General features: G+C 36.3%; 1 protein-coding gene across 1 annotated transcript in view; it reads right to left on the reverse strand.

The window, feature by feature from the left end:
• The window catches only part of lrp1ba (low density lipoprotein receptor-related protein 1Ba), a 283055-nt gene that overhangs the window by 117952 nt on the left and 149667 nt on the right, over positions 1 to 15436 (reverse strand). The window contains exons 33-37 of the mRNA XM_016574938.1: positions 9378 to 9518; positions 6643 to 6768; positions 6393 to 6524; positions 849 to 983; positions 612 to 741 (exon numbers count right to left, since the gene is read on the reverse strand). Coding sequence (XP_016430424.1) covers positions 612 to 741; positions 849 to 983; positions 6393 to 6524; positions 6643 to 6768; positions 9378 to 9518 — 664 coding nt within the window. The remainder of the gene's footprint in view (positions 1 to 611; positions 742 to 848; positions 984 to 6392; positions 6525 to 6642; positions 6769 to 9377; positions 9519 to 15436) is intronic.

Raw genomic sequence — 15436 nt, forward strand, 5'->3', positions numbered from 1 at the left:
ACGAAGTTGATGTATTTCCTCAGCGGCCAGCACGGATCAGTTCTAGGCATGACGAAGCGGATATCGTCCTCTTTTGGAAGGCCAAACAAAGTAGTTTCGCTTTCACAACGAAACACACAGCGCCTTCATGACATGGCGGCAACAACAATACTACAGCGAGAATAAAAGTTACGCCTTCTTTCTTTGCGTGAACATTTGGGAGGCGTTATGCAAATCTTCCCACATCGTGACGTAGGTATGTGGGGGCGTGTTAGAACGAGCCGTTTTAGGTAGGTGTGGTTGACTATTAACTTTTATAAAGAATATCTCTTTGGATTTGAGACTTTTGTCTTTGCAACTTTACAGATCTTCTTTATGCACCAAGAGCTTGTAACACTTCAAAGAGAAAGGAAAAATTGAAATCGCATCATATGACCCCTTTAAGGAGGACGTACATCTGCAGTTAACAAGCTTTGAGGTGCTAATTGCACACGCTAACTGCTCTCTAGACGATCATAGGTCATTCATTTAAATGCTGTTGCCACACTTGGGTGAAACTGAAGCTTAGCATTAGGAAAAAAAAAAACCACAGTGTATTTTCAGAGTGGAAACATACAAAGGCATATACATACCCTTTCACTGGGTGTACAGCAATGGCTCTGGGTTGATCAAGACTGTCAGATATCACCACGGCGCGGTACATGCCGTTCAATCGAGCAACCTCGATGAGATTTAAGCCATGGTCCGTCCAGTAAATATTACCTTTGGATGCAAAGCAACAAAGACCCTGAACCAACAGAGAAACAATAAGCTTGACAACATCAATTTGGAAATGCACAGAAATGCTAAAATAAGAGAAACCTTCACACCTGCAATCCAGTCCACCGCTAGTCCTTCAACACGTCCGAGACCGCTTGTGACGATGTCCTCTCTCCAGGTCTGATCTCGACTGGATCTAGAGATTCTGTTGGAGCCCATGTCTGTCCAGTACAACGTGTCATTTCCTAAGATATGCAATTAGAAAATAACCCATAGTTAAAAGGTTTGCCTAAACCAGTGGCGGCTCGTGGGTTTTAAAATAGAGGAGGCACACTAATTGTATTGGTCTGGGATCCCTGCCGATTATTATTATTATTCTGTTTTCGTTTTTAAATTTGTACATATACACTGTTTGAATGACAGCTTGGTAAACCTGTTGGCAATCAAATATGCAATATCGCTACTCATCATAAGTACTTGGTACATTATCAGCGCAGCGGGAGACGTTCAAACTAATATCACGTAATTTACGTCTCTGTGATGATTGGTTGATATCAGAAGGGAGGCTAGCCTCCCTTGCGAGGGTTCTTTTCTCAACACTCCTCAGCGCTGAAAGTGAACACTCGATGCTGATTTTAAATTTTTTTTTTACCAACGGAGGCACGAGAGCTCAGCTCTCCCCCCCGGCCTCCCCCTACCCTTCTCTATCCCTGCCTCCCCCGACGAGCCGCCACTGGCCTAAACTAGTTAGGTCCTGCTGTTTAAGGCAGGGCTGGGCAACTTTGGTCCTGGAGGGCCACTGTCCTGCAGAGTTTGGCTCCAACCCTAATCAAACACACCTGCCTGTAGCTTTCTAGTGATCTTGAATACATTGATTAGCTTGTTCAGGTGTGTTTGATTATGGGGGCAAAAGGCATATTTATTTAGGGATGCACAATATATCTGTACCATATTGGTTATTGGCTGATACTTTTTAGTTTATCAGTGTATCAATTGACATTGTACATTTCATTGCACATACTAATTTAATATATTTTTACATTTAGATTACCATTGCTGTCATCTCACTAATCAAATCTTGTCAATCTTTAAATTAATTTATTCCAGTGTTTTATTTTTATTTTTATTTTTGTATTTTCCATTTTCAGTTTCAGTTTCAGTTTTAACAACAAAGTTTTAGTTGCTTTGTTGGGTGTTTTTGTCATTTTTATTATTATTTTTAAATGTATGTAGTATTTAAATTATTTATTAATATTTTATTAACTTTATTACAGTTTTATTTTAGTTTTATATCATGTTAAACTAAATACATTTTTGTATCATTGAGAATATTTTGAATTAGATTTTATTTTTTTATATTTCCTGCATTCATATTACTTTTAGTTGAAGGGGTCATATGACGTTGCTAAAAAGAACATTATTTTGTGTATATGGTGTAATGAAATGTGTTTATGCAGTTTAACGTTAAAAAAACACATTATTTTCCACATACTGTACATTATTGTTTCTCCTATATGCCCCGCCTTTCTGAAACGTGTCGATTTTTACAAAGCTCATCGGTCTGAAAAGCGAGGTGTGCTCTGATTGGCCAGCTATCCAGTGCGTTGTGGTGAGTCAGATTTATTTGTCAGCATCATAGACTGTGTCCTCTTTTGGAAGACCAAACAAAGTAGTTTCGCTTTCGCAACGAAACACACAGCGTCTCCATGACATGGCGGAGGCGGCAGCAACAATACTTCAGCGAGAATAAAAGTTACGCCTTCTTTCTTTGCGTGAACATTTGGGCGGCATTATGCAAATCTTCCCACACAGTGACGTAGAGATGTGGGGGCGTGTTTAAACGAGGCATTTTAGGAGGGCATGGACGAATCTTAACTTTTATAAAGAATATCTCTTTGGGTTTGAGACTTTAGTCTTTGTAACTTTAGGGATCTTATCTATTCACGAACAGCTTGTAACACTCCAAACAGAAAGGAAAACTTGAAATTGCATCATATGACCCCTTTAAGCTTTTGTAATATTTTTTGTGTGTTCTTGTCATTTTTATTAGTTTTTGTTTACATTTTGTTTGAATATTTCTATATAGTTTTTTTTATTTTTTTTATTTTAGTTTTAGTTATGGTACATCAAGTTAAATGAAAATGAGAAATGTTGCATTCAAAATAAAATTGGTTTAAGAAAATAAAATAATGAAATGAAATAAAATAAAATAAATGTTTTTTATATTTCATTTTATTTCAATTAACTTTTTTTTATTTTTAGTTAACTATAATAGTCCTGCTAAATAAAACGGAGAAGTGTTGCTTTGGCAATTACCTTAAAAAAATCTTTCTTTTTTTTTGCCTATTATGTCACAGCAGCTAAGAACTGTACACATTCTAGTGCAGGTGGGTAATTTTGAATAAACAAGGCTGCGTGCCAAGCTCCACCTACAAAAATGAGTCTGTTTCTGCTGGCCAAAATGTCTTTGCCCTTTCCCTCTCATTCAAACCTGCCTTTTCTCCAAAACAATAGAGGCTAAAAAGGCCCAAGGTACCCGTGATTGTCCTGGCTCCCATGGTCTGTCCCTTTCAAAACGCTTTTCATGAAAATTGCTTTGACTTGGCCGCACGACATTATCCGTAGCTTCATACATCACCAGCTCCTCGCCCACTCAAAAATTTACATTATATCCCTTTTGACAAAAACTCCAATGAAGCCCATTCACACTGTTATGAGACATCGGTGTCAAACGTCACTTCCTGTTTGTTGCTGCCGTGTGTTTTGAGTTTGAGCTCCGTCAAGTTAATTCTTTGTCGTCTAATTTTTTATCTTAAAATCAATTTTATACACCATCATTTTCGTTTCTATAACGTGTGAATATATCCCCTATCGTATTCTACAACAAAAACAATCAGAGCGCCTTGTTATCACTAGTTTTATTTTTGATTTCCCGAGTCCGCTATTAGCAAATAGCCCGCTAGCATCGCCAGCGTGGTTGCCGCTAATCTCGCTTACATTACTAATACTCTATTCACACACATTACCATTGTTTTACTCACTGTTACTTGCTTTAATGGCGGATGTGTGTCTACCTTTGAGTACAGGTGAGGACACGTTCAAGCTGCATTCGGTGCAGCTCGAGCTGGAGGCCATGGAGAAGCAGATCCGCGACCTGGTGGAGAAGCAGGCCCAGCTGAGGGAGCGGAGAGCCGCGCTGGAAACATCCCAGGCTGACGCTCACAAGTCCGAGGTAAGTATACAGCGCGCTGCTAATTCTCCCACCACCTCTACTCCGTGTGTTTCTCTGCACAGGCCCGGTGCACCCAGGACGCGATCTTCCCAGATGTCCTTCACTCCGGCGCCGGGACACCACGGACCCTGGGTGCAGCCGCAGCGGAAGACACGAGCCAGGCCCCGGGCGACGACCTCTCCCCCCCCGCCGCCTCCGGTCTTCGAGATCTCCACCCGGAACCACTTCGCTCCCCTCCGCGAGACGGAACGCGACGCTGTGATCATCGGAGACTCCATCGTCCGGCACGTCCGTGCTACGTTAGCTGAAGGTAAAGTGCACACTCACTGTTTCCCTGGTGCTCGTGTTCTCGATGTTTCTGCGCAGATACCCGCGATCCTGAAGGGCGACGAGAGCACCGGAGCGGTCGTGCTTCACGCGGGGGTTAACGACACCAAGCTGCGGCAGACGGAGACACTGAAGAGGGACTTCAGGAGCCTGATCGAGACGGTGCGCCGCACATCGCCCGCGACGACGATCATCGTGTCAGGACCGCTTCCCACGTATCGACGAGGACACGAAAGGTTCAGTAGACTTTTTGCTTTAAATGAATGGTTATTGTCATGGTGTAAAGAACAGAAACTGCTCTTTGTTAATAATTGGAATCTTTTCTGGGAGCGTCCTAGGCTTTTTCGCGCTGATGGCCTGCACCCCAGCAGAGTCGGAGCGGAACTCATGTCGGACAACATCTCCAGGACGCTACGCACCATATGACTAGTAAGTCAAATCTCAAATAACTGCCCTGATGACTTGTGTTCTACCCGCTTAAATGATAGAAGTACTTGTGCTGTCCAATCTATAAAGACTGTGTCTGTTCCGTGAAAAGCGCTGTACAAATAAACTTGACTTGACTTGACTTGACATCGGCTCATCTGTCCAGCTAATCTGTTCCGATTATCTTTCATCTGTCATAACAGCATATCGCATCCCTTCACCTCAACTTGCAATGAAAAAATATTTAGACGATATAGCAATGCAATGCCAATATTTGCTCTATCATGCAAATGCAGAGCTGCAAACTGTCTGTCGCTGATGCAAAGAGTAGCATTTCTGTATCAGTGTGGAGACAGCTGTCCAATTACTGCACTATAGAAATCTGTCCAAAATACTGGCAGATACCCTGCAAATGAACGTTTTCCCCATGTCATGGGGTGATATGTTGTAGGACACATGGCATGGCAATGCTTAATTGCTTTGGTTTCTAAATACACAACAAATTCAAAGAACAATAACAGCTCATTTTAGAAGAATCAAAACTTTCTACCTAATTATAATCTGTAGTACATAATATATTTTCCCCACATTTTTATGCCATTCATTAGGGGTTAACCTCTTTTTATATTAAACATCTAACAATTTTAACAAATTAATCTTCAAAGCAAATTTTAACTATTATAGCTGTGATGTTACATCCAAACCACCAAAATTCATGAACTTTGACCATTACCTTTTCAGTATGACTGTCCTCTTTATGCCATTAATATATTTTGTTTTGTTTTTTAATTACGACAGCATAAATTTCATTTGTTAAAATAAAATTACTGACTTATTTTTAATAATTGAAATAAAGTTGAATAAAACAAACAAATTATTTATATATTATATAAATAATACTAAAATAACACTTGTGCTGTATATTACAGTAAAAAAACATTAAAATACACTTTCCTTAATGATTTAATAATTCATGTAATTGAAATAAAGCTGGAATGAAATAAAATATAAATATTAGATAAAAAATGCTGCCTTGGTAACTAACTGAATTAAATGTTTAAATTGAAGTTAAAAAAAGTTACTAAAGCTAAAACTGAAATAAAAAGTTTTTTTATGTTTATTTATTTATGTTTTAAAATAAATATTAAAAACAAACAACAACTAAATTAAAGCACATAACAAAATTACTAGAACAAACTTTAATTTTAAAAGAAAATGGCAAACAAAACTAAAAGCTAATTCAAACATTTTTATAAACTAATAATATTAAATAAATAATATTAAAATAACACCATGTATATATCTGTAAAAAAAAAAATATTAAAATGCAGTTTCCTTTGTGATTTAAAAATGCATGTATATAAAGAAAAGGTAAAATAAAATATAAATGTTAGCTGAAAAACGTTTTAACTAAACTAAAACAATTATTACATTTATACATTTATATTACCATTATTAAAACTAAAGCTAAAATACAAATAAATATCAAAAACTAATAACAATGACTAAAGCCATAAAATTACTAAAAATAAAATGAAAACTGAAATACATTTTCATGTGTGAATTAATAATATTAATTAATAATATAAAATCATAAATTATTTAATTATAAATATGTATTTTTGTTTTTCTGCTTTTTCTTTTATAATCAAAGAAAAAGTGCACTTACCGGCATGATAGTCCAGACCCACGGCGAACAGAGTGCCAGTTAGCGGCATCAAAACTTCAGAGTTATCGCTGGGATCAAGAGACAGTCCTCTTATACCTTCATTAATGGAGTACATCAGGAAAGACTGAAGACCTAGCAAAGAAAAAAATAAAACCAACCCCTGTCCAGGTCAATATGCTCTTGAAATAATAATAAGAATACCGGAAGGCTAATTACGTCCGTATGCAGAGGTCAAAACTAACGGTCGTACCTTCACAGGTGGAGCGGTCCGGACGAAGGTTGTAGCCCGTAGTACAAGAACACGTCCGAGTTGTTTCAGAAGTGGGAAGGCAAAGCTGGGAACATCCGCCGTTGTTCGGTACACAAGGATTGCGACCTACGAAGAGAATTCGAGAATCTGTGAAGGTGAACAGGTGTATCTAATGCTAATCTGTCAAACTAGCTTGGGGACTAGCTTGTGTACCATCTTAAACCAATTTCAAGAACATCACAAACAAAAAGAAGTGAAAGGGGAAAAAAACGGTGGCGCTTTGACTTTGTTCCTCGGACACCTCGACAGAAACACCCCAGTTAGCTCATTTGAAGTGGCGTAATGAGACGGGCCTTCGCTCCCATGAGGTCCATGTCAGAGAGATAAATGTGGGAGCTAATTGGTATGAGGAGATTTGAGAAGGTAGCAAAAAGATTTACCTTTAAGAGTCCCTAATTGCCTTTTTTTTAAATCCTAATAGAGCGTTTAGAGATCAAGCACTCCTCTGCTAATAGACCTGTCAGTGATATGAATGTCTCTCTCCATAATTCATTAAGAGGAAAGGACTTTGACAATGTGTGGCCGTAGAAACATAACCATTATGAAACATAACCACTGTCCGAGTCATGTGCAACCTGACCTTGAAGAAATGACAAAGATTTTTATTTATTGATTTATTTACTTATTTGTATTTATTATTATTATTAGTGCTTTCCAAGCCAGGTAGTATATGAAATCATATTTTAAAAAATAAAATAATATATATATATAATTTTTTTTCTAATTATGCTCAGCTCTAAAAATTGTCAGAAAATTGAATTGTCAGAAATTGCTTTTTATGAGTGTTATAAAATATTTAAATTTAAAACAAAAACAAAAAAACACAAAAAAAACAAAATGTCTCGGTTACGTATGTAACCCTCGTTCCCTGAAGGAAGGAATGGAGACGTCACGTCGGTGACCGACGAATTGGGATCTCACTTAGAGAGACCAATCCACTTTGAGTGTAAACTAAACGAACCAATGCACGCACGCATGCGATGATAGCTCATTGGCCGTACGGTTGAGCAGACCCGGAATGTGAATGGCACGAAGTGACCTCAGAACCTTCTGACTCCAAAGGAGGAGGTGGCGGGCGAGTTGCGACATGCGATGGGAGCGCAGATCACCTTGTCGGTTGATGTACGCAACGCTCACTGTTTTGTCCGTTTGGACCAGCGCGTACTTGCCTCGTAAGCACCCTTTGAGACAGTTCAAGGCAAGGCGCACTTACACCATCCCCCAAAGAGCAGCTTCCTCCCTCTCTGGGTCACCCGTCCCGAGGCCTCTTGCTCTTTCGCTCAACGCCAGGTTTGACTGGGCAGGAGCAAGGGCGGATGCAGGGGGCCGCCCTCAGCGACGAGCAGGCTGGGGCGCACTGAGAACCAGCGCGATCCACCCTGAGAAACCAATCTTCCAACCTCGAGGGCTCGGGACGCGGTGGAGGTTTCCACTCAAGGCCTACCCTCTCGGTGGCCCGGGAAAGCATAGCCGACATCTCCAGATCCGATTCAGGCGTTGCCACCATCCCGGAGGGCGGCAGCGCACCCGAATCTTCCTCTCCAGAGAGCTCTCCCTCCGATGCAGTGATCGACATCCAGTCGTCGGGAGGGAGCCCGAAGGATACCGCTGTTACGCTCTTTAAAGAGGGCCCAGCACGTTCCTTTGGCGGCTCAACTGGTTGCGAAACGCTAGAGGAGCGATGGTCCCCCGAGGGGTTTGCCACCACTGTAACCCTCAGACTGCCCGTGCTACTGCCCGTAGTATTCCACGCCTGGTTGCCGCCAGGATGAACACTAGATCTCGGCAGAGGCAACGGAGCTCCGCCCCCCTGGAGGAAACGGAGCCTGGCCCGCAGCTCCGAAACGGCATCTTTAAAAAGATGATCCGTCGTCTTTACAAAGACGCACCCGCTTATTGTACTCTTTTAGAGAAATTGGCTCTTTTAGGGAAATGCTCTTTTACGTGCTGAGACGCACAGGGGAAACGGCCGTTTGCAGCACGACAGGGGGTAGTGCAGCCTGAAGTGCGCAACCCACTCGACACAGGAACGACCACCGCTGAAGCGCTGTCCGCCAACAGAAAAAGGCCGCCTTTTTATGCTCACGCTGTGATCAGCGGCAGCTGGATGCGTTGGCTCGTTTAGTTTACACTCGAAGTGGATTGGTCTCTCTAAGCGAGATCCCAATTCGTCGGTCACCGACGTGACTTGGAGTGACTGACTGAAAGGGAACTACTAATACTACTAAATTAAAATATTACTAAAGAAAATCTTTCATTATCCATTCATGAATGACTAGAAATGTGTTTAAAAAGTCAATGAAGGGAATTAGATGATCAAAAGGTGTGGGAACTCTTGATATTGTTATGTATATAATTTTCTTTGATTTTAAAATACTTAATATTAACAAAACACTGGATCAACCAATAGCATGATGGTTTGTCAAACCAACTGGAGATGAAAGGAAACCTATTTGAAAAAATAAAACAAATACAAATTTAGCAATATAAAATAATGCAATTATATTTTTATTTTATTATTTACCATTACATTTTATTATTATTATTATTATTATTATTATTATTATTATTATTAAACAATTGCCAGAAAAAAAGTTTTTGAAGTTTTTGTAACAAAAAATATTATTAAAAATACTACTAAATGAATGTTGAGGCAAGGATATGTTTCTTTTTACCTTTCCGACTGTCTTTGTCATACACTTTGATGTGGACGACTCCTGTGGTCTTATTTCGAAGAACCGTCAGGTTTTTTCCGTCCCTCTTGTTAACGGTTCCCAGCTGAGCGAGAACATCGTCTGCCCACCATAACTTCCCACCTAGAGATAAAAATAATGCTTCTGAACAGCTGAAAATCACTGAAATTTCTATTTGAAATGCAAATTTGACAAGTAACATTTACATGAACTTTACTTTTTTTTTCAACATCAAGATGCATTCCCTAATTCACTTAAATGCGTCATTTTCTTCCATTTTAAAATACTTAAGATAAAAAAAAAAACACTGGTTCAACCAATAGCATGAATTTGGGGTGGAACTATCTTTTTGTCAAATCAATGGAAGACGAAAGGAAACCTACATGAAAACAAACAAAAATAAAATTGTTTTTGAATTCATATTTTTAATTACTGACACTTAAATAAATATACTATAAATCTAACTTATTTAATATTACTTTTGATATGAAACAATTAATAAATTATTCAGTACTATTATTATTAAAATATTCATAATTAATAATAATTAAGACATTTAAAATAAATATAATAAATCATATTTACAAATTCAACAAACAATTATAAATAATACATAATAAAACATGCATTTTAAATAATAAAATATTTAGAAAATGCTGTTTAAATAGTTATAACTGCATGGAATATTGTACTTCTGGGCACCTATTACATAAATATACTATATATTATATTATATTTTAACATTACTTTTGATATTAAACCATTAATCAATTATTCAATACTACTATTATTTAAATAGACAATTAATATAAATGTATTCTATAATATTTAAATAAATATTCAACAAATAGTAATAAATCTTTATAAGTAGTAGTATATATTAATAATATAATAAATGCATTTTAAAAATGCTGTTTAAATAGTTGGTTATAGCTGCACTTAATATAGTACTTCTGGGAACGTATTTTATAAATGTGACCCTGGACCACAAACCCAGTCTTTAGTCGCTTCGGTATATTTTTAGCAATAGCCAAAAAAACATTGTATGGGTCAAAATTATCAATTTTTCTTTTATGCCAAAAATCATTAGGATATTAATTAAAGATCATGTTCCATGAAGATATTTTGTACATTTCCTACCGTAAATATATCAAAACTTAATTTTTGATTAGCGATATGCATCGCTAAGAACTTCATTTGAACAACTTTAAAGGCGATTTTTCTCAATATTTAGATTTTTTTGCACCCTCAGATTCCAGATATTCAAATAGTTGTATCTCGGCCAAATATTGTCCTATCCTAACAAACCATACATCAATGGAAAGCTTATTTATTTCAGTGTCTGGCATTGGACTTTAAAAGGAACCAATATTTTCAATATAAAAATCAGTTAGCATTCCCATTCATCTCAATGGTGGTTGCACGTTCAGCCATGGAAGTAGCAACCTGAATGCTGCCATCTTTGCTTTACAGGCACACAGTTAAATTTATAAACCTTTTTTTGAGTCGTAAACAGAGCAGCAGGTACTGTAAATAACATCCTGATTGACATCACTTATTGGCTGATAGCACCATGACAATGCGCACAAGCTCTTGACTAGTATATACAAATTCCTGTCTTCAGGCTTGTGCATGAGCTGTGATGTCAACAACAGCAGACAAAAAAAAAATATAAAAGATTTACAAAAATGTCACTGGTAAAATATTTAATAATTGATTGATTGATTGATTTCTTGCTTGCCAAAAACCTATGTGTGTAAGTCTGGGTCAATATTATTTATTTATTTATTTATTGTAACATGTATGTATGTGTGTGTGTGTGTGTGTGTGTGTGTGTATAGTCACAAAAAATGCATTTAAATAACCGGTAATATCTGCATGTAACAGTATTTCTGGACACTTAAATAAATATACTATAAATCTAACTTATTTAATATTACTTTTGATATGAAACAATTAATAAATTATTCAGTACTATTATTATTAAAATATTCATAATTAATAATAATTAAGACATTTAAAATAAATATAATAAATCATATTTACAAATTCAACAAACAATTATAAATAATACATAATAAAACATGCATTTTAAATAATAAAATATTTAGAAAATGCTGTTTAAATAGTTATAACTGCATGGAATATTGTACTTCTGGGCACCTATTACATAAATATACTATATATTATATTATATTTTAACATTACTTTTGATATTAAACCATTAATCAATTATTCAATACTACTATTATTTAAATAGACAATTAATATAAATGTATTCTATAATATTTAAATAAATATTCAACAAATAGTAATAAATCTTTATAAGTAGTAGTATATATTAATAATATAATAAATGCATTTTAAAAATGCTGTTTAAATAGTTGGTTATAGCTGCACTTAATATAGTACTTCTGGGAACGTATTTTATAAATGTGACCCTGGACCACAAACCCAGTCTTTAGTCGCTTCGGTATATTTTTAGCAATAGCCAAAAAAACATTGTATGGGTCAAAATTATCAATTTTTCTTTTATGCCAAAAATCATTAGGATATTAATTAAAGATCATGTTCCATGAAGATATTTTGTACATTTCCTACCGTAAATATATCAAAACTTAATTTTTGATTAGCGATATGCATCGCTAAGAACTTCATTTGAACAACTTTAAAGGTGATTTTCTCAGTATTTTATTTTATTTTTTGCACCCTCAGATTCCAGATTATCAAATAGTTGTATCTCAGCCAAATATTGTCCTCAATACATCAATGGAAAGCTTATTTTTTCAGATAATGTGTAAATCTCAATTTCAAAAAATTGACCCTTATGACTGGTTTTGTGGTTCAGGGTCACAAATATACTGTACATATCTGTCCTCTCTGAAACTGAACCAGGGTGAAATGTGTCTTTATCCGCGCTGTATTTCTTTGCAGCAGACAGCACACTGCAAATCCACTAAGCCCTATAGCGTGTCAACTCAGCCTTTAAGAAATGGTACAACACAGAGAAAACCAACCAGGACTCACACACTGTCTGTGATTACACATCATAAAAAGGCATGCAAGTGTGCTGCAGTCTCCCAACATCCTTTTCCCCAGTGACCCGAACCGCTCACGACAAGCTACACATTCTTTTGCCCGTATTACTTGCGAGTCGTGTTTTAGATTGAAGGAGGAGATGTCCCTCGGCGCGAAACCACGCCACCGTACCTCTGCTCTACCCACCCTCTCAGCACGTATGAATCCCATAGGTGTGAGCAGCGGCATCTTAGTCCCCTGGCAGCCCTGAATGGATTACATACAGACGCCAAGAGCAAGCAGGACTATTCTTAGAGCTCGGCCTGAGCTGAAGCTATAAGCCGTTGGCAGACACAAACCCAGAGAAAATGAATTACGGAGAACAGTGGTGTTGTACACTTCACGTAGGGCACAGCGGAGGATCGTTTAGATGCTCCAATGTGAAGAAAGTTCCTGAATGGAGTTAGGGTACCGATTTTATTCGATGCAAATGAAAACTTGGCTAGAAATGTGTCAACTGCTTGAGAGTTTCATACACAGTTTTCATTTTATTCGTAATATATTTGGGGTTACAGATATTGGATTGGCATTTCACAAATGTTAATAGGTAAAATGCAATAAAACTGAACAAATTATACTTAGAATGTACATTTTTAATGACTTGTACAGCTTAAGTAAATGGAAATGCCAACTTCCTGTGTGAGGGGAAAAAGTAAATGCACCCCTACATTTGTTGCCTAAAATTACATTTACAAGTGCAAATTAGTAGAGCATCATAAGAGGCAGCACTTCATATAACCCTGAGTATTTCTGTTAAGCATATGGTACCATTATGCCAAAATAAAGAAAAATCTGCTTCAGTGAAATGTAAAAATGACCTAAAATGTTATATATAGGGGGTGCTTACTTTTTCCATTAAATTCAATTGAATTTCTGTAGATATTTTTGTTTAATAAAAGATTTCAAAGTCCAGTTTTCATTGTTAATTGTTAAACTGCATGACATTCAGCCTTCAATACTGTCAAAATAATGCTCTAGTCCACATATTTTAACTCTTTAACTCTTAATAGGGTATACTTACTTTTTCACAGAAGGCTTTGAATTTTTTGTTGAATAAAAGATTTCAAAGTCCAGTTTTCATTGTTAAATTATATGATGTTTTCCAAATAAAATTGTAATTTCAGTAAGTCCACATACCTTAAAAAGGACTTTCGATGGGGGTGCACTTACTTTTTCACAGCAATATATTGACATGACTATAAGGACTTATTTAATATGGTAATTATTTTTTTCCCCCAGTGCTTTTCCTGCAAAAATAGCTGTAAATTATTTCCTGTCATTTATATCCCATTATAATCTTACGGAGTCTGAAATCTTTTGTCGACTGAAACGTCTTTTACATACACATATTTTCAATTTTGTCAACATTTCATTGTACATAAATGTCATTGAACAAACTACACTTCTATCTCTCATAGCTTCATTTTCATTCATCACATTAAATATTTCCCAAATAAGGGTCAGAAGTTCTTCAAATGTAAGAACGAGCAGACTGTGTCATTTAAAGACAACAATGACAGAGAAAATGAAAACGGAAAAGAATCCATTAATAATTCATTATCTCTTTACTTGTTTCCTAACTCCCGGGACGGCTGGGAAAAAACGGGGTTAATTAGACATTAATATTAAACAAATGAGTGTAATAATCAAACGGCCATGAGACGAAAACCAAGAACGTGTCAGATGAAGTTCAGTTGCTTCATCTGACAGAAAATAGAAAGGAGGAAACAAAGTAAGAGGCAGAAAAACGATGTGTCTTCAAATGAAAGCCGGCGCGTTTTGTCACGAATTTCTCTGCTGTATGATTCAGGCACAAATTCCTTTGTTTCCATCTTGTTTGTTTCTGTAATAATCTGCATGTGCCTTCTAATGTACGGCTCTTCTGTCTTCATATCTGGCAATAAGCTCTTTCTGATTCTGATTCTACATAAAATATCAGGGTGTTATATAGCATGGCTCCACATAACACCCTCATAAATGAGAGGAATAAACAGTGTTCGGTGTGGCTAAGCAGAGAGAACAGACTTCAACCATCACTCCATTACCAGCTCGCAGACGCTGATTGCCGGGATGGTGCTCAATCTGATTGTATGAGCGGTTGGCGACGTCGGTATCTGATTGTGAGAGAGTTTGAGAGGATGATGCAGCAGGAGAAGCGAGAACAGGTTGTTCCTCGGTGTTTAATCAAATAATACATCCACATTTGGCATGTTTGGCTGGGCGGATGATTTATCTCACACAGTCCTCAAGATTCAAAATATTTTACCTCAGGTTCATTGTTCAAAACATTACACAGGCGTGGGTGGAAGAAGCCATATGAAATGAGTTATAATTTGTGTGGATTTAAAATTACATTTCACAATATAGTTGTTTCAGGAAATGTAATACAAATTATCTATAAATACTGCAGTGAATCACATATTGTATTAATAAAATATACTCAAAAATGTACTGTATATTTGTATGCAGACATATCACAATTTATTATTTTCAATTTTATTTGGAAAGTTATGGACACAATCCAAAGGATGATTATTCATGAAGAAAGTCTTTGCATGTATGACAATTGATTAAAAAAAAAAGATTAAAATTAAATTATATATAAAAATTAAACTAAAATTAACAGAACAAAAACGTATCCATATTGCCGGTGTGTGTGTGTGTATTAATATAAAGAGGGTTTTTTTGGTACGTTCAAACATTTTTTTATATATAAAATGAATTATAAATAATAATATTAATAATTGTTAACTATAATTGTGTACAATATATAATGTGTATATACTGTGCAAACAAACTACTGTTCATAATTATTATAAACTGTTATTAATTGTGATAATTAAATGTATATATATATATATATATATATATATTCAAAAGCTCTAAATTCTGATGGGTGAGCAATTGAAAAATAGCCAAATAGTCAACTTCTTTTTTTTTTTTTTTTTTTCTAAATGTAAACC

Source organism: Sinocyclocheilus rhinocerous, unplaced genomic scaffold (assembly GCF_001515625.1).
Source record: "Sinocyclocheilus rhinocerous isolate Xijiao unplaced genomic scaffold, SAMN03320098_v1.1 scaffold2578, whole genome shotgun sequence".
NCBI lineage: Eukaryota > Metazoa > Chordata > Actinopteri > Cypriniformes > Cyprinidae > Sinocyclocheilus > Sinocyclocheilus rhinocerous.